The sequence below is a fragment of the Chlorocebus sabaeus genome, chromosome 23, assembly GCF_047675955.1.
Source record: "Chlorocebus sabaeus isolate Y175 chromosome 23, mChlSab1.0.hap1, whole genome shotgun sequence".
Lineage (NCBI taxonomy): Eukaryota > Metazoa > Chordata > Mammalia > Primates > Cercopithecidae > Chlorocebus > Chlorocebus sabaeus.
The window spans coordinates 41,822,129-41,845,491 of NC_132926.1; the positions used below are offsets into that span (position 1 = coordinate 41,822,129).

A 23,363-nucleotide genomic window follows, 5' to 3' on the forward strand; every position below is an offset into this window, starting at 1 on the left:
CTTTCCAGGCCCCTCCAATCTAGACTTCCAGATCAGAAAGTACTAGGAAGGAGACTGCAGGCGCATGATATTTGAGTTTCACATTCATTATTTATGCTCCCCCTACTTCCAGAAAAGATTTAAAGGTGACTTACAATAAAAGACATAGATGGTTGGGCACAGTGGCTCACACCTGAAATCCCAGCACTTTGGGAGACCGGGGCGGGGGGGTGGATCATGAGGTCAGAAGATCGAGACCATCCTGGCTAACATGGTGAAACCCTGTCTCTACTAAAAAATATAAAAAATTTGCCGGGCATGGTGGCGGGCGCCTGTAGTCCCAGCTACTCGGGAGGCTGACGCAGGAGAATGGTGTGAACCCGGGAGGCGGAGCTTGCAGTGAGCCGAGATTGTGCCACTGCACTCCACCCAGGGCAACGGAGCGAGATTCCGTCTGTCTAAAAAAAAAAAAAAAAAAAAAAAGACATAAATAACAAGTAAATATTTAAAGAATGGTCTGGGTAAGGTGGCTCATGCCTATAATTCTAGCACTTTGTGGAGAATTATTTGTGGCCAGGAGTTTGAGACTAGCCTGAGCAACACAGCCGGACCCCATCTCTACAAAAAAAAAAAAAATTTTTTTTTTTTAAGTTAGGCATGGTGGCATGTGCCTGTAGTCCCAACTACTCAGGAGGCTGAAGCAAGAGAGTTGCTTGAGCCCAGGAGTTCAAGGCTGCAATGAGCTATCATCACACACACTATACTCCAGCCTAGGCAATGGAGTGAAACCCCAACTCTGAAACAAAATGAAAATGAAGAATGACTAGAGAGCCCCATAATTAAATCAAATTGGAAGGGAAAGAAATTGTCTGCTGGGCGTGGTGGCTCACACCTGTAATCCCAGCACTTTGGGAGGCCGAGGAAGGAGGATCACTTGAGTTCAGGAGTTGGAGACCAGCCCAGACAATATAGTGATATGTCATCTCACTAAAAATCAAAAAAATTAACTGGGCATGATAGTGCACCTGTAGTCCCAGCTACTTGAGAAGCTAAGGTGGGACAATCACTTGAGCGTGGGAGGTCAAGGCTGCAGTAGGCAGTGGTCACGCCACTGCACCCCAGCCTGGGTGACAGAGCAAGATCCTGTCTAAAAAAAAAAAAAAAAAAAAAAAAATTATCCTCAAAATGCTAGGCTAAGGATAACAACTGCAACTGAGTCTCAAAACTTAACTGTTAGCTTCCTGGCAGTTGAAACAAAAAAAGAACATATGAGTTCCACAACTGTTATTATCTAATAATAAAAGGAAGTACCTATACCAGATAGCCATGACAGTCAAGACTGCATTACCAGAGGAATTTATTACATGGGACCTTATATGGAATAGTATCTGGAAGAGCACTTTTACAAGGGATATATAGAAAAGCTTTTTGTTGTTGTTGTTGTTGTTCTTTTAGACACAGTCTTGCTCTGTAGCCCAGGTGGAAGTACAGTGACACGATCATGGCTCACAGCAGCCTCAACTTCCACCTCCTGAGCTTAAGCAATCCTCCTACCTCAGCGGAGTTGGGACTTTTGTCTTTTTTGTAGAGGCAGGGTCCCACTATGTTGCCTTGGCTGGTCTTGAACTCCTGGGTTCAAGTGATCCTCCCACTTCAGCCTCCCAAAGTATTGAGATTATAGACATGAGCCACCACACCCAGCCATAGAAAGACTTTTCATGTGAGTATCTCTTGTGTCGGTGGTTCTCAATTCTTTCAGAATCAATATTTCCTTTTTTTATGACAAATAATATTGTTAACATCCCTTTACTATCCTGAAATGAAGTTTAAAGATAATATTCTGTCTGCACATTTACTCTAAATAAATTAATAATGGCTGGGTGTGATGGTTCACACCTTTAATCCCAACAAGTTGGGAGGCCAAGGTGGGAGGATTGCTTGAGCCCAGGAATTTCAGACCAGCCTAGGCAAAATAGTGAGACCCCCATCTCTACAAAAAATTAAAAATTAGCTGAGTGTCGTGATGCATGCCTGTAGTCCTAGCTACTTAGGAGGCTGAGGCAGCAGGATCGCTTGAATCCAGGAGGCTGAGGCTGCAGTGAGCCATGATGGTGCTACTGCATCCCAGCCTGAGCAACAGAGTAAGACCCTTTCTCTACAAAATAATAAAAATACTCTAATTAATATAAAAGAGAAAATGATTTTTAAAATAACATTACTTCAATTGGCAAATGCCTGCTCACAACTACTCAGAAATCCGAATGAAGTAGCCCATTGATTACAATCACACAGACTTCCCTTGAATGTCACAGCTATAAATACTGACTGATAACAAGTGCGTTGCATTGGTAGCTCAGATATCACCAAAATGAACAATTCACACTAATTTCATTCCTGGAAGTCATTGCAAAAACTCTTGTTATATTTTTGTGTAAATTAGAGATAATTCTAGGCTCAAGTTATTATAACCAAGATTTGTACCGATATGTGTCTAGTAGGACACTCAAAAGCAGGTAATTTCCTGACCCCTTTTTCTCCCAAATGCCTGAGGACTCCTCAATCAGTAACAACTAAATTCCTGAAATGTCCCCTAGGGGGCAGTACCTCCTTCTTTGGAAACCATTGTCTTAGACCAATTAGTTATAAAAAACGAGCAAATGGATAATGTGAAATTGTTAAACTGCAGACCTGCAACTGCCTTTCTAAGAGTAACCGAACTTGTACATTCCTAGTACAGAATGTGATGTGACTGCATTCCAAGGTTAAGCACCGGAAAAGTTAACAAGTTAACAGGAGCTCTGACCTATTTATATAGGGCTTTTCATTTTGCTAAGCACTTCAGAGATGCTATCTGCTTCAGTTGTCACAAGAACCTCCTAAGTAGATTGTTATTCTCCCCACTTATAGACAAAGAAGCTGAGACACAGAGAGAAAGGTTATCATGCCCTGTAAATCAGGCACTGTCGATTGTTATAGAATTGTCTCCCCGAGTCTTTTTTTTTTTTTTTTTTTTTTGAGATGAAGTCTCGCTTTGTCGCCCAGCCTGGAGTACAGTGGTGCCATCACAGCTCCTCCACCTGCCAGGTTCAAGTGATTCTCCTGCCTCAGCCTCCTGAGTAGCTGGGATAACAGGCGCCCGCCACCACACTTGATTAATTTTTTTTTTTTTTTTGAGACGGAGTCTCACTCTGTCACCCAGGCTGGGGTGCAGTGGTCGGATCTCAGCTCACTGCAAGCTCTGCCTCCTGGGTTTATGCCATTCTCCTGCCTCAGCCTCCTGAGTAGCTGGGACTGCAGGTGCTCGCCACCTCACCCGGCTAGTTTTTTGTATTTTTTAGTAGAGACAGGGTTTCACCATGTTAGCCAGGATGGTCTCGATCTCCTGACCTCGTGATCCACCCGTCTTGGCCTCCCAAAGTGCTTGGCTAATTTTTGTACTAAAAAATAGAGCCCAGGTTTCACCATGTTGACCAGGCTGGTCTCGAACTCCTGACCTCAGGTGATGTGCCCACCTCGGCCTCCCAAAGTGCTGGGATTACAGGCATGAGCCACTGTGCCCAGCCTCCTCAAGTCTTTTGACAGCAACATGACAGCAAACATTCATGATGAACATTACTGGCTGGCAACTGAATGCATGGTAATTGTTTCAAGTTCTCATTTTTCACTTGAGGAATCTGAGTCTTGAAGAGAGAGATGGGTTGTGTAATGAGGGAGGAATCACTTCCTCTCTGTGCTGGCCAACATAGAGGGGATGGCTGTAGGGGCAAAGTCCTTGGTCTGGAGATGTTAATCATTTGAAGTCACAAAAATGGGCCCAGAAATAGAGAAGGATGGTTTGGGATCCAGCACATTATAAATATTCCTTCCTCAGCATCTTCTGGAGATGATAGGGATTCCTGAAGTCCCCTCACCTCCAAAAGCCTCTCCCTATCTCATCCATTCCTATCCTTCATCCTATTCAAATGGATCCTAGCCCCAAACAATCAGACAGCAGAGCTTGTTCATCCCTGAATAGGCATGAAGCACGCTACTTCCAGGTGCCCAGCCAGCATGAGGAGGTACACGGGGACTCCAAAGGGCAGGTCTGAGTTCTAATCGAATCCAGCTGTATGCCCAAACTGCTTGATTCGCTGTCTCAGATGGGGTGAGAGAAGCCAGCCTGGGCCAAGGAGCAATGACCCCTCATCCTGACTTTCCAAGTTTGGGTAACTCTGGGCTCATGGTCAGACCCACCCTCAATGGCGGTGCCCTTCTTTACCCCTCTCCCCAACCCAGCAGAGCTCAAGGGCTGTGCAGGACTCACTTCTTGTCAGAGGGGAATGAGAAGGCAGCTGAATTCTCTCCCACAGCGGGCACAGCTTCTCTCTGACCTCTGAGCCTGAGTTGCTTTTTTGGGTTGAGGTTTCCAAAACTCTGGGTGGCCTTGCAGATCTAGCATCTCTTTGATAAGCATGGCCAGCTCCCAGAAAGGAACACTTCATCTCTGAGGATGGCTAGCTCGTGATAAACCAACATTTTATTCAAATTCCCACTTAAAAAGAAAAAGGAAAGAAAGCAAGAAAAAATTTGGTCATAATAACAGCTGTCATTGAGTAAGTACCTACTATGTGCAAGGCATATCCTGCTTTATACACATGATATGACTGAATCATCACAAAAGCCCTATAATAATAACTACTATTATTGTCCCCACTTTTCAGATGAGCAAACTGTAGGTAAGAGAAATTGAATAACATGTTCAAAGAAAGAAAAAAAAAGAACCAAAATTTGAATCCCCAAGTATCTTACTCCCAAGACTGTATCCATTTCATTAGCTGCCCTGCTGTCCTTACCTAATCCTCCTTCCAGCCTAGTGAGCCAGAGATTCTTATCATTATCCCTCAAGACAGATGAAGGACCGAACCTCAGTAAAACCATCCACAGAAGCATAGAGACAGCGGCTGTCGTTTCATCCATTTGAGTGTTGAGCTCAGGAGAGCACAAGCCCAAGTGAACGAGGGGGTTTCAAATTGAGGCTGAGATACTCACTAACTGGGTGACCTTGGGATGTTACCTTTTTAAGCTTCAATCCTTTAAAATGCAGATGGTGATAACAGTGTCTAGTATGGGGGATGTTGTGAGGATCAAGCAAGATAATGCATGTGCAGTGTTGAGTACAGGGAAACTGTCATTACTGAAAGCTTCTCTGCCTCAGAGGTTCAGATTTTTTTTCAGATGTTTGGCATGTCATCCTGATGAATCATGTAGACCAGTGCTTCTGAACAGGGCTGATGTCAGAATTACCGGCCTAAAGTACACATGTTCGGGCCCCACCCAGGAGATTTTTATTTAAGCGGACTGGGGTAGAGGGGTAGAGCCTATGGCTCTTTATCTTTAATAAACTCCCACAGCTGGGCACTATGACACATGCCTATAGTCCCAGCACTTCGGGAGACTGAAGCGGGAGGATCATTTGAGCCCAGAAGTTCAAGGCTGCAGTGATTTAAGATCGAACCACTGCTCTCTGGCCTTTGCAACAGAGTGAGATCCTGTCTCAAAAAAAGTAGTAGTAGTAATAATAATAATAATAATAATAATAATAATAATTCCCAGGTAATTCTGATGCACAGCCAGGTTTTTGTATAGAAATCTCGACCACAGTGGAGAAGGAACTCTGGTTTCTCTTCAAGTCTCCTTCTCTCCTTTCTTGTCACCACTAGCACCCCTTTCTTTTTTTTTTTTTTTTTGAGACGGAGTCTCGCTCTGTCGCCCAGGCTGGAGTGCAGTGGCCGGATCTCAGCTCACTGCAAGCTCCGCCTCCCGGATTTACACCATTCTCCTGCCTCAGCCTCCCGAGTAGCTGGGACTACAGGCGCCCGCCACCTCGCCCGGCTAGTTTTTTGTATTTTTTAGTAGAGACGGGGTTTCACCGTATTAGCCAGGATGGTCTCGATCTCCTGACCTCGTGATCCGCCCGTCTCGGCCTCCCAAAGTGCTGGGATTACAGGCTTGAGCCACCGTGCCCGGCCAGCACCCCTTTTTTCAAAGCCCTTCCCACTGGTAAGCAAGTGCTCTCTCCAAATCAAGAACTCTGGCCTAGCAGTGAGTCAGCAGCACTCAGAGTCCCATGGAGCCTGCCTTTCTGGAGGCCCAGGATCCCCGCATGGGCTGGGAAGCAGGATGCTAGGGTTTCTGCTCTGCACTTGCCCCCTTCTGACTCACTGGTGGCCCAGGGCTAATCAGTCTCCAAGCCTCAGTTTGCTCATGGTCAATAGACAGTCAATAAAAGCAGGCTTGTCCGTCTGAACTCTGCTTCCTTAGGACTGTGTTCCTGGCATTTGACAACCTGACATCCAGAGAGCAGATGGGGGAGACCTGAGCAAGAAGAGGGGACGATATGGAGGAATCCTGCATGACAGTGCTGTCTCATTTACATTTCATATGATTCTCACAATAATGGTTAATAAAATCCAGTGTCTACCTTGGCTTATAATGTCCTCTTTTATCTGTTGCTAGCCTTTGTTCCAATATCATCCCATATCTCTCCTTTTTTGGCCCTCTTGCTTTTCCTTGAATGTTCCAAGCTTTTTTCTACTTCAGAGTCTTTGCACTATTTGCACATCTTGGAATACTTTTGTCATGGATGATCCCAAGTCTGATTTCTTCTTCTCATTCAGGCCTCAGCTTACATGTCACCTGCTCAGAGAATGCTTTGCTAATCAGCCTAAAGTGTTATCCTGGGCACTGGAACATATTATCCTACAGCACATCATTGTATTTTAACTTTCCTCTTAGCAGATATCACTATAGGATATGTTTTTCCTTGTTTATTTCCTTAATGTGCTGCCTCTCTACTACAGAATATAAGCTCTGTGAAAGCAGGTCCTGGGCTGTCTTATTTATTTCTATGTCCCCATTGCCTCCAAAAAATGTTCAGTTAATGTTTATGGAATAATTGAGTTAATGAGGTTGCCTCAGCATGAATTGTGATTCCTTTTCTTTGCTCAGAGACATCCAAGGTTCTGAGAGGGGAAGTGACTGTCCCAAATACAATTCAAGCTTTTTATCTTCTTTATTCAGGCCCTTCCTGTAAAACCTGGCTGACACACAAACCTAGCTGGGGTGAGGCTCCAGGTGTGATGAAAGTTTGGAGTTGCCCCATGAATGGGACTGAGGCTGATGTGGGGGTGAGAAGGCGGAAGGACAGAGCATGTGAAGGGAGAAAGGCAGGCTAGGACAGGAGAGCAGGGTGTGAATCTGGCAAGGGTGGGGGAAAGGGGGTGATTTGACCATGTGTCAGGAAGTGTTTCTCTCCACCCTCCCCTGGGGAGAGCCTTGACCCCAAGGTGGCTTTGTTTTGGGGAAGCAGGTGGCCAGGCAGCTGCTGACGGAGGGTAAAGGCATGGCCTGGGTGGTGACCATGCACTGAGGTCCTAGGCCCGATACTGATCACCCAAAAGGATAATCTAACAGTGGCTCTTAGCCAAATAGGTGACAGGTGAGCTTCTGTCTGAAACCAGCCCAACTATACCATAAAGCCTCAGATCTGGCCTGGGGAAGGCAAGGGATCTAGGGAAGGGAGAGAAAAGAGGCCTCTAAGGAAATAGAGTGGTCAAGTGATTAGTGATTATTATTAACAGCAACAATAATAATGAGTCACATTTATTGAAAGCTTATAGTGTGCCTGGCACTATACTACTTTTGTGTGTTCCCGCATTCATTTCTCAAAAAGCTCCCTACAAAGTAGTCATTATTATTATTGTTATTATTTTTTCCATTTGAGAGATGTCAAAACTGAGGCTCAGTGAAATTAAGTTTCTTGTCCAAGGTCACACAGTAAGTAGCAAAGGCAGGATTCAAACTCAGGTCTGTAGTGATTCCAGTGCACTATAGACACCTAGGCCTGGGTTACTGGAGCAAGTTAAGAGGGCAGGGCCAGACTGACCCCTGCAAAGGTGGGGATAGGGAAGGACAGTGGGATAGACTGTGTATAAATAGCAGGCCTGTTTTTATCCCTACACACAGGCAGAATCAGGCAAGTGCTCTATCTGGCACAATTTCAGGGCTCTGAAAGCCAACCCAGCCCTATGTCAAACAACTCTCGCCCCAGCCACGTCCCTGGAAACTGAAATACCTACTGAGAGACTCATTTCTTTGGGTCAGGACAGAGACTTCAGAAGACCCCTGTAAAAGCACATGGGTTGGAAGAGAAACACCTGGTGCCTGTGAACCAGCAATCTAGGTTAGCCAGCTGGGTCCTATGGGAGGGAGGCTCATTTTTTATGTTGAGGAAAAAGATGGCAGTCAAAGGCAAGGAAAAGAATAAGGCTTGTTTCACAACCTGTCTCTCTCCAATTTCAGAAGCCTGAGAATTACAACCCATAGTTCAAAAATCTCAGTGTCCCCTGAGGGAAGATGGGAGGAAGCCACTCCAGCGACTGGTAGAGTACTAACTTCCTTTGCTTTTGCTAAGTGCCTGCAGCTTCAACTCTGGTTATCTCGGGTTTATGAGAACGGCTGGCATTCATGTGTCTAATTTTTACATGATAAATGAATTAATTACTATCTGATACTTGCCGTGTTGGTAGGTCAAAAGGTGGGCTTCTGAAACTTACAGGGTGACAGGGATGGAGACCCCTGGTATGGAGCTGAGACGAAGCAAGAGGCCAGGCCCGGAACAGAACTCAGCTCAGCAGTCAGTCACAAGGCTGCAGAGCGACAGGCGTTTGGGGAAAGGTAGGAATCTCTCCCCGCCACCTGCTGGTCAGCAGCCCTACCCACAATTAGGCCGCGGCTGCCTCGGCCTGGTCCCAAAAAATGTGAGCGCCGCCCCCTCCTCCCGCCCAGTCCCCCGCCGCGCCCGCGGGGTCGGGGGCTGAGCTGCCGGAGCCGCGAGCCGGGCTAGCTTCCCAGCACGGGAGGAGGGAGGGGGCGGCGCCGGGCGGGGCGGAGCTTCGGCGCCTCCCGGAGCCTTATTCCCGGCCGCGCGCCGGGCAGCGCTCATTCGGCCGAAGGAGCTACGCGGGCCGCGCTGCTGGCTGGCCTCACCTAGGCGCGCGGGGTCGGGCGGCCGCGCGGGCGAGCGGAGTGACCAAGACAGACACTCAACAAGAGCGAGCTGCGCCGAGGTCCCGGCCAGGCTTGCACGCAGAAGCCGGCGGCAGACGGTGCCCAGCGGAATCTCTTGAGTCCCACCGCCCAGCTCCGGTGCCAGCGCCCAGTGGCCGCCGCTTCGAAAGTGACTGGTGCCTCGCCGCCTCCTCTCGGTGCGGGACCATGAAGCTGCTGCCGTCGGTGGTGCTGAAGCTCCTTCTGGCTGCAGGTAAGAGGGCTGCTGACGCCCCTGGAGATCGGGGGGATGGGGGCGCTGTGCTGGGGGGCATGGGGGAAGGTCGCCGCAGCGCACCCGGCACGGGCCACTTGGTGGGGCCCTTGCGCTCTGGCAGACGGGCGTCGGCATCGGTGCGTGTTGGTCGGGGGTCTGGGCGGGTGTCTGATGCGGCCTGGCCCCTCGCCCACAGTTCTTTCGGCACTGGTGACTGGCGAGAGCCTGGAGCAGCTTCGGAGAGGGCTAGCTGCTGGAACCAGCAACCCGGACCCTTCCACTGGATCTACGGACCAGCTGCTACGCCTAGGAGGCGGCCGGGACCGGAAAGTCCGTGACTTGCAAGAGGCAGATCTGGACCTTTTGAGAGGTGGGTGTGGAGGCCGCCCATCCTCGGACCCGGGTGGGCTGTTGAAGAATAAGCAGATCCAAGATTCTTGCTGTTTGGGCAATACTGCGGGTTGAGAGTATTCGTGGAGAACCTCGGGTAAAAGCTGATCGGCCTGAAGGGCACTGGGGGATCCTGGAATATAGGTCCCACTCTCTCTGTTGTCATTGCCTCACCTGCTGGGTTGCCGCCCTTCTGGGTACTTTGGGGCAAACTGAAACAGGCAAGTTGTCTGGGGTCGTTACGTGCTTCTTAGGTAAGCTGAGTGATAGGAACAAGGAATGGTTGAGATGCTTTCCCTAGAGCTACTATGTAAAAATGGGCGCCAGTTCTAATTCCCTCATCAAATGACTATTGTATATAAAATAGAGGTAACAGATGCGGAGATGCCCAGGCACTTCTATAGAAAGTGTGCAGTGTTAGCCTCCTCCATCCACCTGTCTCCAGATCGGGGAAACAGAGAGGAATGAGGAGCTCTTGGCTGCCCTAGGTGAGGCTGTGAATGGTGAACGCTGGGCCTCTAGGGGGCTATATTAAAATGCTGGGTATCTCTGAATGCTACTGGAAACCTGCAGGCTTACTGAGCACCTTGCTTTCCTGAGGCGACTCCAAATGGGGAGGGCTGTGTAGAATCCTCCAACCAGCCTCTTTGGCTGTAGCCAAGCACAGGCACAGGGCAGAGTCCAGAGCCTGCCAGCTCTCCTGCCTCCAGACCTGAGGAGATTATCCAGGGTAGAGCAAGGACTCAGCACTGTACCCCGGAATGACTATATTTGGTTGGACAGATGCCCACCTGTTCTAGCTCAACCTGCTCCTCAGCTGCCCTTCTCTCTCCTTCCCAGGAGCTTCCCTTGGGTATTCTCTCTACTTTGTATAAATCAAACACATGCTCCAAAACTGAGCCTAGGCTCCCATACTTCATCCTCTCCCAGCGGCTCTCTGGGGTTGCCTATGGCCTGAACAGCCTGGATTCTCCTGGCCCTCTCCTTCTAGGCTGGGCAGGGCTGGGCTGTGACTCACCCCACCCCCACCCCCCACCCACATGGCTGCTCCTCATACCTCTGCAGACCTGACTCACTGCTCCCTGTCCATGGCTGGAGCCTGGCTGTCACCCTGCACCTTCTCCCTCCCCTTTCTGATTGGTTTGGCTCCCCTGCCTTACTCTCCCCGAAGCTCTGGTCACTGGGTTCCTCTGACCACCTATATCGTCTTCTGAGCTCTGAGGGGGCCTGGGACTGGATGAGAGGAAATGAAGGACTGTGGGGCTGCTGGCACCTACTTCTCTTTCTTTCCTTCTCTTGGCTTTACTGGGCAAAGACTACTTTTCAGGTCTGGGGATCCTACCACCTAAAATAAATGACTGCTACCATTTATTAAATTCCTACTGTGTTCTATGCACTTGATATGTTATCCTGGCTAATGTAACACTTATAGCAACCTTTTGAGATAGTTACTTTTGCTATCCACATTTTACTGAGAACCTGAGGTTCAGAGAGGTTAAGTGACTTGCCCACGGTCATATAGCTGAAATTGGAGCACAGATCTATGGACTTCAGAGCCCATTCATGCCTGGATCAGCATCTCAGGTGCTCCAGACTTGTGAGAGGGAGGAGATGGGGGTGTGTGAAGCAGCTTGGTGTGGTGAGGAAGGACATTGGAGGAAGTCCAGAGACCACAGTTCTAATCCCAATCCTGTATAACATTGAGTAAGTCACTCTGCCTGCCATGATTTTTTTTTTTTTTTTTTTTGAAACATAGTCTCACTCTGTCACCCAGGCTGGAATTCTATGGCATGATCTCAGCTCACTGCAATCTCTGCCTCCCGGGTTCAAGTGATTCTCCTGCCTCAGCCTCCCGAGTAGCTGCGATTACAGGCACACACTACCACGCCCGGCTAATTTTTGTATTTTTAGTAGAGATGAGATTTTGCCATGTTGGCAAGGCTGGTCTCGAACTCCTGACCTCAGGTGATCCACCACCTCAGCCTCCCAAAGTGTTGGGATTACAGGCATGAGCCACCGTTCCTGGCCACATGGTATTCTTTGAAGGCCCTCTAGCTTGAAACTCTAAGTCTCTAGTCTAATGTGTCATGCTCACCCTTCTGCTAGACACATGGCTGTAGCCATGGATATGGGCACCTTTTTCCTGATGAGGGATAAGAGGGTGGGACTGGGCTGATGGGCATAGTCCATGGTCAATCCCAGCTGGATGTCTGGGTGAGGTTGTTTTTCCCCCAGTCTCTCTGAAGCATGGAAAGAAGCGGGGAGTCATCATTGTTCCAGTTCCTTCTGGACAGTTCCTTACTTTCCATTTTTCTATCCCTTGTACACCCTGTACCCCCCAACCCAGAGAGCCATAAACAGGACATTGGGGGTTAAATATGAATGAATCTTTGAGAAAGTGGGTGAGCTATAAAGGGCGTGCAGGTTAAATATTTTGCTTGAAGTTGAAAAAGCAAGGCTGTGACCAGGACTGGCCTGCTTGCTGTTCCTGAACCAGGCTCTGCCCTGGGCTCATGGTACTAAGGGGTGCCCCGGAGGAGACCACCTGAACACATGGACACTGTTCTTGTTTTAGGAGCCCTCCAACCCCAAAACCTCCAAGTACTTTCTCTGGAAGCAATTTGTGTGTGTGACACTGTCTTTTTGCAAGTGGGTCACTGAGTACAGCATCAGGAAATGAGGCTGATTGAAGGCCAAAATAGAACGAAGCCGGTGTGGGGGAGTAGGAGATGGAGGTATAAGGTGGACAGTGGGGTGGAGGTGGAGTTGGTAGAATTGCCCAGTGAGCTGCAGTTACTCAACAAAAGCATTCTGAGAATGAGGCTCTTACACTGAGACTGTGAAATGCCTTCCTTGGGACCCACCCTAGCTTCTACTTCCTACTGAGGTTCCCTCTTTCTGGTGGTTCTGCCCAATCTTTCTGCTCTTCCTTCTGCCTCTTGGGAGGCACTGAGCTAAGGGGCCTTCCCAGATCTCTGACTTCAGGTGGGATCAAAGAATATATACTCCTTTCAAGCACTATGCTCTTCTGATTTTCTTCCCAAAGAGTCAGACTTTAACAGGGTGCTTTTCTCCTACAGTCACTTTATCCTCCAAGCCACAAGCACTGGCCACACCAAGCAAGGAGGAGCACGGGAAAAGAAAGAAGAAAGGCAAGGGACTAGGGAAGAAGAGGGACCCATGTCTTCGGAAATACAAGGACTTCTGCATCCACGGAGAATGCAAATATGTGAAGGAGCTCCGGGCTCCCTCCTGCATGTAAGTGCCCCTTCCCCAGGGCTGAATCTCATCAGCACACTTTGTCAACCATGTGGCTGTTCCTCGTTGTCACTGTTCCTTGAATTCATAATTTCACCCAGTTTCTTCTCAACCTCTGGGCGGAAGTTGGGAGGAGGGGAAATATATTTTTAGTCAGCGGAAGCCCCCTCCCCCCTATAGGATGCAATTTCCTGTGGTATGGTTTTGTGACGTGCTTTAATCCTTAGGGACATTTCCTGCTTGCCCAGAAATGAGCATGTGGCTAGGACAGCTGGCACCTGAAGGCAGGCCCTTCATTCTTGCCTGATGCCCTACTCTGGGAGGGAGAAGCCAGTAGGAAACATGGCAGAGTGGGCTTCCTGGGCAGAGTAGAGCTCCTGAGGGAAGGTAGGAGGTGCATTTGGATGCATGTTGTATAGGTATGTGTATATTTGGGTTTATGTGCATGTGAGTGTGCAAATGTGGGTTGACTGTAAGGCATGGCAGGACTGTACAGAGAGGGATCATCATGGTGGCGGGTTGAGGCCTCTCTTTCTTCTTCCTTACCCCAGCAAGGGCCAGGAGGTCGGGGACATGGAGAGTACTGGCCTTTGGCCATGGGGTGGGAGACCAATTCCTTTGTGCAGGGTTCACAGGAAATGGAACCTGACCCAGCAGGCATCAGCCCCCGGTCAGGCAACATCACCCCTTCCCTGGGTAGGTGTGTGGGCGGAGGGGCTGTGGGTTCCTTAGCCTCTCTCCTAAGCCAAACCCAGCAAACGGCTGCCTTGGCAACCCCTCAGGGATGACAGCACTGCCATGCTCTCTGGCAGGCATAATGTTGCCACTGTGCCTGAGGCCAATACCCTGCGTCAGGCTGCAAACATCCGTTCCCTTCCCTGTGGGGAGGCAGGCTCTGGGGGCCTTAGGGGGAGACTCTGGACAGGGCCAAGAGACTATTGTGTGTACACTGCCTCCAGCCTGTCAAGAAGGCGGTGTGCCTGCAATCCCTTCTACTGGTGATTGGTGCAGATCCCTTGGCTTTTTAAAGCTTCCTTGTTTTGTCTGATCACACATAGCAGAGCTGCCCTGTATTTGGCAGTTGGCAGACAGACCCATCACTCCCCACCATGTTCACAGTCACTTGTGCATCCTTTCCCATAAACATCCTTGTCAGGAGCTTGGTATTAGAAGGCATTCTTTAAGAGTGGCGTAGAAAGCCCCCATATATCCTTCCCAAGGTCTTGGGACAGGGCAGGAAATGTTCGTCTTAAATTTGTAAAATGGCATCGTTAGTACAGAAGGTGTTAGTGAAGAAGGTGACTCAGGTAGTCAAGGTGGATTGAGGCCAGGAATCTATCCATAACAGATTGGTCCCGGGCATTTTGGTGGATGGATGTGGGGCTTGCACTGTGTGGTTCAGAGGCTGTATAAGGCTGCCTTCCTCGAGAGCTGGACTCGGTTGACCACCTAAATCCAGAGAACCTGATACAGGTGCCCGGCCACCTTCCCAGTGGTCCCTAGGGATAGTGATAACTATAATGATGTCATCTCTCCTTTGTCCCAGAGTTTCAGTGTTTATATATAATATGAGTTGAACCTAGGTATGTTAAGCTCCTATTTAGTGGCAGACACTACTTTAGGAGCTGGAGAGATATAGCTTCCTGGGATTTTTCAAAAGCCCTCTGCTGAGTAGGCAGGACTTGGTACCTCTACTTGAAAGATAATGAAACTGGAGCCAGAAAATAGGAAGTAATTTGCCTGAGGTCAATAGCTAAATAAGTAGGTGGAAACAAGACAGTGTCTCAGGTACCTGACTCCTAGTCCAGCATGCTTTTCATGCCCTCAGGCTGCACTGGGTGTTGGCTTTCATCTTTCTTTCTTGTATCTGTCCTTATCGAATTGGAGCAGCATTTTATAAAGGGCAGAGGGCAGCTGTTGTCCTAGAGTTCTCTTATTCTTTGACTAGCCTAAGAGCACAGCAATCTGATTTGAAAACTTTACATTAGCTTCCTGGGCAGAATTTTCTTTTTCGTTTTTCTTTTCCTTTTTTTTTTTTTTTGAGACAGAGTCTCACTCTGTCTCCCATGCTGGGGTGCAGTGGTGCGATCTCGGCTCACTGCAACCTCTGCCTCCTGGGTTCAAGCAATTCTCCTGCTTCAGCCTCCTAAGTGAGTGGGACTACAGGCACCTGTCACCATGCCCAATTAATAATTTTTATATTTTTAGTACAGACGTGGTTTTGCCATGTTGGCCAGGCTGGTCTTGAACTCCTGACCTCAGGTGATCCACCTGCCTCAACCTCCCAAAGTGTGGGATTATAGGCATGAGCCACCATACCTGGCCCTTTTTTTTTTTGAGATGAAGTCTCACTCCGTCACCCAGGCTGGAGTGCAGTGGCGCAATCTCGGCTCACTGCAACCTCCGCCTCCCAGATTAAAGTGATTCTCCTGCCTCAGCCTCCTGAGCAGCTGGTATTATAGGCACATGCCCCCACATCTGGCTAATTTTTAAATTTTTGTGGAGATAGGGTTTCACTATGTTGGCCAGGCTGGTCTTGAACTCCTGGCCTCAAGTAATCCACCTGCCTTGGCCTCCCAAAGTTCTGGGATTACAGGTGTGAGCCACCACTTCCTAGGCAGATTTTCAGGGGGTTGATTGCATGTCTGGGAGGGCCCCCTACTGCCTCCTGCCCTTGCTACTCAGGGCAGAAAGCAGCAAGAAGACAGAAATCCTGGTTTGGGGGAATGTGACGTCTGTGCACCTTCATCTGATTTTTGTGGCTCTTCTTTGACTCCAGACCCAGGAACCACTAGCTCAGGTGTGTCCAGGCTGCTGTGGTGAGACTGAGGCTACCTGGCTTCCTAAACTAGCCCTCTGCAGCCACCATGAACAGGAGAACCCTTTTTGTGTCACCAGCCAAAAGTTGCCCTCAAAGAGTAGTTTCTCCTGGGCGTGGTGGCTCACACCTGTAATCCCAGCACTTTGGGAGGCCGAGGCAGGTGAATCACCTGAGGTCAGGAGTTCAAGACCAGCCTGGCCAACATAGCGAAACCCCGTCTCTACTAAAAATACAAAAATTAGCTGGGCGTGGTGGCGGGTGCCTGTAATCTCAGCTACTAGGGAGGGTGAGGCAGGAGAATCTCTCGAACCCAGGAGGCGGAGGAGGTTGCAGTGAGCTGAGATCACGCCATTGCACTCCAGCCTGGGCAACAAGAGCAAAACTCCGTCTCAAAAAAAGAAAAAAAAAAAAAAAAAAAAGAGTAGTTTCCTGGGATTCCTGACTGGTTGCTGACCCAGAAATTGGCTGCAGAGTTTCCTGTGGCTGGAGGAATCCTGGGGACACTTGGGCTGAGGAGGACTCAGAGCTGGAGGAGACACAGGCTATGGGGCTCTGCTTGGCCTCACTGCCCAGGTGCTAAGAAGGACTGGCGATCCCGCTTCTCTTGGCTCCATCTGACTTGGGTACCCCATTCCTCAGGCCATGGGCAGTAACCTCTGGAGTCTGATTATGTAAAAACTCACACAATGTGGGACTTGGCCTTTATTAACCCCTTTCATTTGTATTACCTCATTTTATGTTTTCACAATACTCTAGTGAAGTAGGTATTTCTTATCTCTGTATTTTACATGAGGAAACCAATGTTTAGAAAGGTAACGTGACTTGCCCAAAATTACCTGACTAGAAATAGCAGCAGAACCAGTCTGGAACTCATGTACTCTGAGTCTCCTCCATCCAGACGTGTCCCCTCCACCTCCTGGGGTAAAGGTGGAGAACTCCAGATTGGAAGATGTCTCTAGACCCTAGAGGGTTCTTGCATCTGTTGTAATACAAGTTCTGGAATGGGTCACAGACATGGGTGGGAAGAATGTGTCCTAGTCTGATGGGTGACTGGCTCTGGACAAGACACAAAATGTTGCCCCTACCCTGGGATGCTTGGAATGTACTCATTCCCCCTCCCTCTCTGGGGAAGCCAGGAGTTGTCTGCAAAGGGAGGGGGAGGTAGGTAATATTAGGATGTTTGCATTATTATCCTTTTGACTCAGGGTGGGGGTGGAGGGATTATGTAACTGAATTGCCGGACTCTGAGGCCAAACTTTATTTCTATCTTCTGAGTAACTACCTGTGGAGTTTGAGTGATGGACTGGAAGTGAAAAACAGATTCAACTTCAGCTTCCCTCCTCCCAGGAAAGCAAAGTCTCTGAAGTTATCGAGACTGCTGGGTTGAATCCTGGCTCTACCAGTCACTAGCTTTGTAACACTGGGCAAGGTATTTCACAAAAGCTAAGCCTCAGTCCATCTTTAAAATGGGGCTAGTAACTCCTCCTTCACAGAGATGGCTTTAAATGAAATAATCCTTGTAAAGCAGTTAGCACAAAGTACTTGGCTCATGGTAAGCCTTCAATGATTGCTAGTTATTATTCTTTATTATTCAAGTTGTGAGTAATAAATAATAATAACATAGTCAGAGAGAAGGGTCAGACCGCCCCCCAGGAGCCTATCAGATATGCTTTCTTGGAGTTACCTGCACTGTTCTGCATTGGTCAGAGTGGAAGGAATGATGAATTTGGAATCTGCCAAGACTTGTTCCTAGTCTTAGCCCTGCTGCTTCCTAGCTGTGCAACTTTTGGTGAATCACTTAATTTCTCTGACCCTTAATCTTAGCTTTTCCATCTGTGAAATGGGGTTGTACTTGCATACCAGAATGTTAGGAGGCTCAGTTGAGCTGGTAGATAAGGCTAGTGGCTTGTGAATGATAAACTGCTGTGCACAAGTGATTTTCCAGGGGTGCTTCTGCAAGTGTCCTCCATGTCCTGGCAGGATAGGGGTTGCTTTTATGCCTACATGGGCTGATGGGACAGATACATGGAGAGGCTGGGCAAGGAACTGTGGACTGTGCTGTGTGTATAGTGGGCCTGACTTACATTAATCCTGCAATGAGGTGGTTTCTCAAAGTACCCAGGAGGAACTAGGGCAGGGAGAGGCACAGGGCAGGAAGGCAAGAATGCGGTGCCACCCAGCCTGGCCCCTCTGCAACTGCTGGTTGTGGACAAGTCTGTCTCTTGGAGCTTCCCTGGTGCTCTGTCCGCAGGAAGAAGGGATTCCTTGTTCTGAGGCACCAGAGAAAACACCACCTTCCCAGAGAAGGCACAGCTCAGAAAAGAGGGCCACCAGGTTCTTGGTGCTTCCTTCAGCAGCTGGTGGTCCAAAGTCCCCAGACATACAGTGCCACTGTGCCCCCTGCCTGGAGGGTAGGCAGTTGTCAGGTGTGAGTGGGCAGCACACTGAGCTCAGAGTCAGTCTACAGCTACATCTTAGTTTCTGCCTTGCTGTGTGACCTTAGGAAAACTACTCTACCCTTCTGTAAAATGGGGCTCCTACCTACATCAAAGGATCTCTGGGATGCTCAGATAAAGGAAAGGATGTGAATGTTCTTCTTCAACTGTAAGCACATCTGGGTCTTTCTAAGAGCTTCAAGGAAATGCTTTGTGTTAGAAAAGGCAGTTGCCAGCCGAGTACGGTGGCTCACGCCTGTAATCCCTGCACATTGGGAGGCTGAGGCGGGTGGATCACCTGAGGTCAGAAATTTGAGACCAGCCTAGCTAACATAGTGAAACTCCATCTCTACTAAAAAATTACAAAAATTAGCTGGGCGTGGTAGTGGGCACCTGTTATCCCAGCTACTCGGGAGGCTGAGTCAGGAGAATCACTTGAATCCAGGAGGTGGAGGTTGCAGCAAGCCAAGATTGCACCATTGCCCTCCAGCCTGGGTGACAGAGCAAGGCTCTGTCTTAAAAAAAGAAAAAGAAAAAGAAAAGGCAGTTGCCATGTGATTTATTTCTTGAGTGAGAAGAGCCAAGGGATTGTTTCTGACATTCTTCCATGCTCTGGCAGGGCAGCTGGGCAGAAAGATGTTACTTGATTTGTTTGGTTTGTCCTGTGATGAAAGAGGCCTGGTAGCTCAGCGTTCAGAGGCCAAAGGCCAGAGGTGAGCTCCCAAGTTGGGCCCTGCACCAAGGGGGAGCTGGAGTTAAATGAAGGAAACTTGAGAAAAATGACTCCTGGCAGAGGCACGGGGCCTATTAATAGGCTGGGCAGCGGTGGAGAGGGACTGGATGCTGGAAGCACAATGGGCAAGGCTGGGTTTATTTCTGGGTCAGAATGTTGAGGGGCCTCACTGGAGGGAGTGATACAAATCCCTGAATTCAGCCTACCAGCTCTTGTGCCCAAGCCCTCATAAGTGGTTTAACGCCTGAACACACATGTCATAAATCAGCCACACATGGAACATATCTAACTGAGGCCTTCAAGTCCTCCCTTGCTTTTTCCGTGCCTGGAACAGGATTCTCAGCCCAGAGAACCAGAGGAAATGGAAAAGCAGAGGGTGTCAAGTGAGGAAGGAATGCTATAGAGCCTTCAGAGGCACTTTAAAGGGTTTTATACTAGAGGAGAAGGATGGAGGATGGGCAGGGATCATGGTCAGGGATTGAGAGGCTGAGGGTATGAGGAATGGGGTTTGGCTTATGCAGGTGGGCCATTGCCGAGAGAGAGGCCAAAGCACTAACTCTATCTCCTTCTTATTTTTTCTTGAACTAGCTGCCACCCAGGTTACCATGGAGAGAGGTGTCATGGGCTGAGCCTCCCAGTGGAAAATCGCTTATATACCTATGACCATACAACTATCCTGGCTGTGGTGGCCGTGGTGCTGTCCTCTGTCTGTCTGCTGGTCATCGTGGGGCTTCTCATGTTTAGGTAAGTGTTGGAGTCCCCTGCAGACTGCTTCTGCAAATCACTCCCATTCTTCCTCCTCCTGGGCCCTCTCCTTCATGATCACATGAACTTCCCTCAGTCTCTCCAAATTGTGGGCTAGCTCCGGGGTGTAGATTCTCCAAAACCCTGGTATTTCTGGCATGACATGAGTCCCGTGTCTAGAGCCCAGGGTCAAATTTGCAAGGCCATAGCAGGTTCTGCTCCTCACAGGAGTTCTTTTCCTGCCTCTGTGACCCAACTACCCACTCATGGAGTCACTTTGTCACACATTTCTTTCTCCTAGCTGTTCTTTGATGGCATTAGTATGTGGTTTGGTAGTCAAGGTGTGGGTGGTGCTAGTGGTATATCCTTCCACTCCCGAGGCATCTGGACTTCAGGCCCTGCTTCTAATCCAGGTATGCTCTAGCTCAGGGGAGACCCACCAAGCATTCTATGCCTGTTTTCAAGCAGTGTAACTCATCTGTCTTGAGACCTGGAACAAATTACTGTCTTTCTGAGGATTGTAACCTTATAGTGATCGTAATCTTTGTCCACCTACCTCATAACGATGTTGTGAGGATCACATAAATGAGGTGAAAGCTCTTTGTAAATTGCATCCTGCTGTTAGAAACAGGAGTTCCTCAGGGCAGTTGGGCCTTTGACCAGAGGTTGGGCTGCCCTACTGTGTGTGGGCTTTTCCAAGTAGTGGAGGAAACCACCATGGCAGAGTTCTTTGGAAGGACCTGCTCTGGACCTATACTTTGTCATAGCAGGCAGAGATTATTCACAAAGCTTATCTTCCTCAGGTACCATAGGAGAGGTGGTTATGATGTGGAAAACGAAGAGAAAGTGAAGTTGGGCATGACTAATTCCCACTGAGAGAGACTTGTGCTCAAGGTAATGCTCCATCCTTTGCCCCATGACATGATTATCCTTTGTCCCCTTTCCTGGCTCTGCTTCAGTGGGCGCTGAATTTTTCATCGAGGGGTTGGGGGCCAGGCCACTGTGACATTAATATCCCATTGCAGAACTATTTTCAAAAAGACTCAGTGCTTCACTTAAGGTAAAAGTTGCTAGAGAGACACCTAAGAGAGATGCCTGAGAAGACAGCTTCTCCCACCCTCATCCCCTCCCTTCCCCTCTCCTCCCCTCCCCTGGGAGACAGAGCGAAACCCTGTCTCAAAAAGTTTAAGAATAAAAAAGACTGGACCAGGAAAATCTTAAGACCTCTTTAGACTGGACCTGGCTTTAAATGCCTTCCTTTTGTGCTTTAGGAATCAGCTGGTGACTGCTACCTCTGAGAAGACACAAGGTGATTTCAGACTGCAGAGGGGAAAGACGTCACATCTAGCCACAAAGACTCCTTCATCCCCAGTCGCCATCTAGGATTGGGCCTCCCATAATTGCTTTGCCAAAATACCAGAGCCTTCAAGTGCCAAACCGAGTATGTCTGATGGTATCTGGGTGAGAAGAAAGCAAAAGCAAGGGACCTTCATGCCCTTCTGATTCCCCTCCACCAAGCCCCACTTCCCCTTATAAGTTTGTTTAAGCACTTACTTCTGGATTAGAATGCCGGTTAAATTCCATATGCTCCAGGATCTTTGACTGAAAAAAAAAAAAAAAAAAAAAAAAAAAAAAAAAAAAAAAAAAGAAGAAGAGGAAGAAGAAGGAGAGCAAGAAGGAAAGATTTGTGAACTGGAAGAAAGCAACAAAGATTGAGAAGCCATGTACTCAAGTATCACCAAGGGATCTGCCATTGGGACCCTCCAGCGCTGGATTTGATGAGTTAACTGTGAAATACCACAAGCCTGAGAACTGAATTTTGGGACTTCTACCCAGATGGAAAAATAACAACTATTTTTGTTGTTGTTTGTAAATGCCTTTTAAATTATATATTTATTTTATTCTATGTATGTTAATTTATTTAGTTTTTAACAATCTAACAATAATATTTCAAGTGCCTAGACTGTTACTTTGGCAATTTCCTGGCCCTCCACTCCTCATCCCCACAATCTGGCTCAGTGCCACCCACCCTTGCCACAAAGCTGGGATGGTTCTGTGACTCATCTGTAGTAATTTATTGTCTGTCTACATTTCTGCAGATCTTCCATGGTCAGAGTGCCACCTGGGGAGTTCTGTATGGTCAGGATGTAGGGGTTAACTTGGTCAGAGCCACTCTATGAGTTGGACTGCAGTCTTGCCTAGGCGATTTTGTCTACCGTTTGTGTTTTGAAAGCCCAAGGTGCTGATATCAAAGTGTAACAGATATCAGTGTCTCCCCGTGTCCTCTCCCTGTCAAGTCTCAGAAGAGGTTGGGCTTCCATGCCTGTAGCTTTCCTGGTTCCTCACCCCCACGGCCCCAGGCCCACAGCGTGGGAACTCACTTTCCCTTGTGTCAAGACATTTCTCTAACTCCTGCCATTCTTCTGGTGCTACTCCATGCAGGGGTCAGTGCAGCAGAGGACAGTCTGGAGAAGGTATTAGCAAAGCAAAAGGCTGAGAAGGAACAGGGAACATTGGAGCTCACTGTTCTTGGTAACTGATTACCTGCCAGTTGCTACCGAGAAGGTTGGAGGTGGGGAAGGCTTTGTATAATCCCACCCACCTCACCAAAACGACAAAGGTATGCTGTCATGGTCCTTTCTGGAAGTTTCTGGTGCCATTTCTGAACTGTTACAACTTGTATTTCCAAACCTGGTTCATATTTATACTTTGCAATCCAAATAAAGATAACCCTTGTTCCATATCCTTTCGTCTGTTTGTTTTAACTGGGAACTGGTTTAACTTAGTTATATCCTAAGCCCTGACTTGGTGGTAGGCTGTATACCAGGCCTATTTATGTATACTACAACAACAATTCTGTAATGCAGGTACTATTACTGTCGCATTTTTCCAGAAGGGGAAACTGAGGCTCAAAATGGTTGTGTAACTTGCCTGAGGATACACAGCTAGTAAATGACAGAGCTGGGACTAGTGGTCTGGCTCCAATTATTTTGTCTTGGTACTTATACCATGCTATCTCTGAGATAAGAAAGAACAGATCTTTCACACATGTTTAGCTGGCTGTAATCAGCGAAGACATCCACCCATTCAATTAACAGGTCCTGGACTCAGGACCTACTCCTATGCTGTACATATGAGCAGGCATTGCTTCTGGCAAGAACAAGATGTCTTTGACTCCCCTCTCTTGCTCCACAGCCAATCCATCAGCAAATCTTGTCAGCCCTACCTTTAGAATATATGCTGTATGCAACCACTTCTCATCACTGCCACTACTATCACCCAGTCCAATTTAGCATCATCTCATGCCTGCACTTTTGTGATGGCCTCTGCCTTTCTAGTTCCATCTTGCTTCCATATAACATATTTCCAGTGTAATAGCCAGAGTGATCATGTCTTTCAGACCTTGTCTGCTCTGCAGGCCTTCCCTGACCACCCTATTAAACAATAGCACATTCCTTTCCCCATCCTCCTCTTACTCTTCTTATATTGCTTTATATTTCTCCGTAGCCCTTATCACCACTAGCATATTCCTGTTTGTTTATAGTCCATCTCCTATGAAAATGTTGGCTCCACGAGGGTAAGGGTGTGTATATTGCTCCTCTCCTAGATTCTAAAACAATGCAATTGAATGGTAGGCACTCAATATTTGTTACCTGGATGAATGAATGTAGGAAATACAATTCAGTCCAAGGCCAACAA

General features: G+C 48.2%; 1 protein-coding gene across 1 annotated transcript; it reads left to right on the forward strand.

Annotated features, from left to right (window-relative positions):
* Positions 1-8,937: 8,937 nt before the first annotated feature.
* HBEGF (heparin binding EGF like growth factor) lies at positions 8,938-22,407 on the forward strand. The gene is made up of 6 exons (XM_008014669.3): positions 8,938-9,280; positions 9,480-9,653; positions 12,754-12,931; positions 19,509-19,664; positions 20,468-20,558; positions 20,936-22,407. Exons 1-5 carry the CDS (start codon positions 9,235-9,237, stop codon positions 20,538-20,540), a joined length of 627 nt encoding a protein of 208 aa, XP_008012860.1. The 5' UTR covers positions 8,938-9,234; the 3' UTR covers positions 20,541-20,558; positions 20,936-22,407.
* Positions 22,408-23,363: the final 956 nt, after the last annotated feature.

What these genes read in the sequence shown, in the direction of transcription:
- HBEGF (XM_008014669.3), top strand. Translation starts at nt 9,235, where the DNA reads ATGAAGCTGCTGCCGTCGGTGGTGCTGAAGCTCCTTCTGGCTGCAG. An exon ending in CTCCGGGCTCCCTCCTGCAT is followed by an intron (nt 12,932 to 19,508) that starts GTAAGTGCCCCT and finishes TTCTTGAACTAG; the next exon opens with CTGCCACCCAGGTTACCATG. An exon ending in GTGGGGCTTCTCATGTTTAG is followed by an intron (nt 19,665 to 20,467) that starts GTAAGTGTTGGA and finishes TATCTTCCTCAG; the next exon opens with GTACCATAGGAGAGGTGGTT.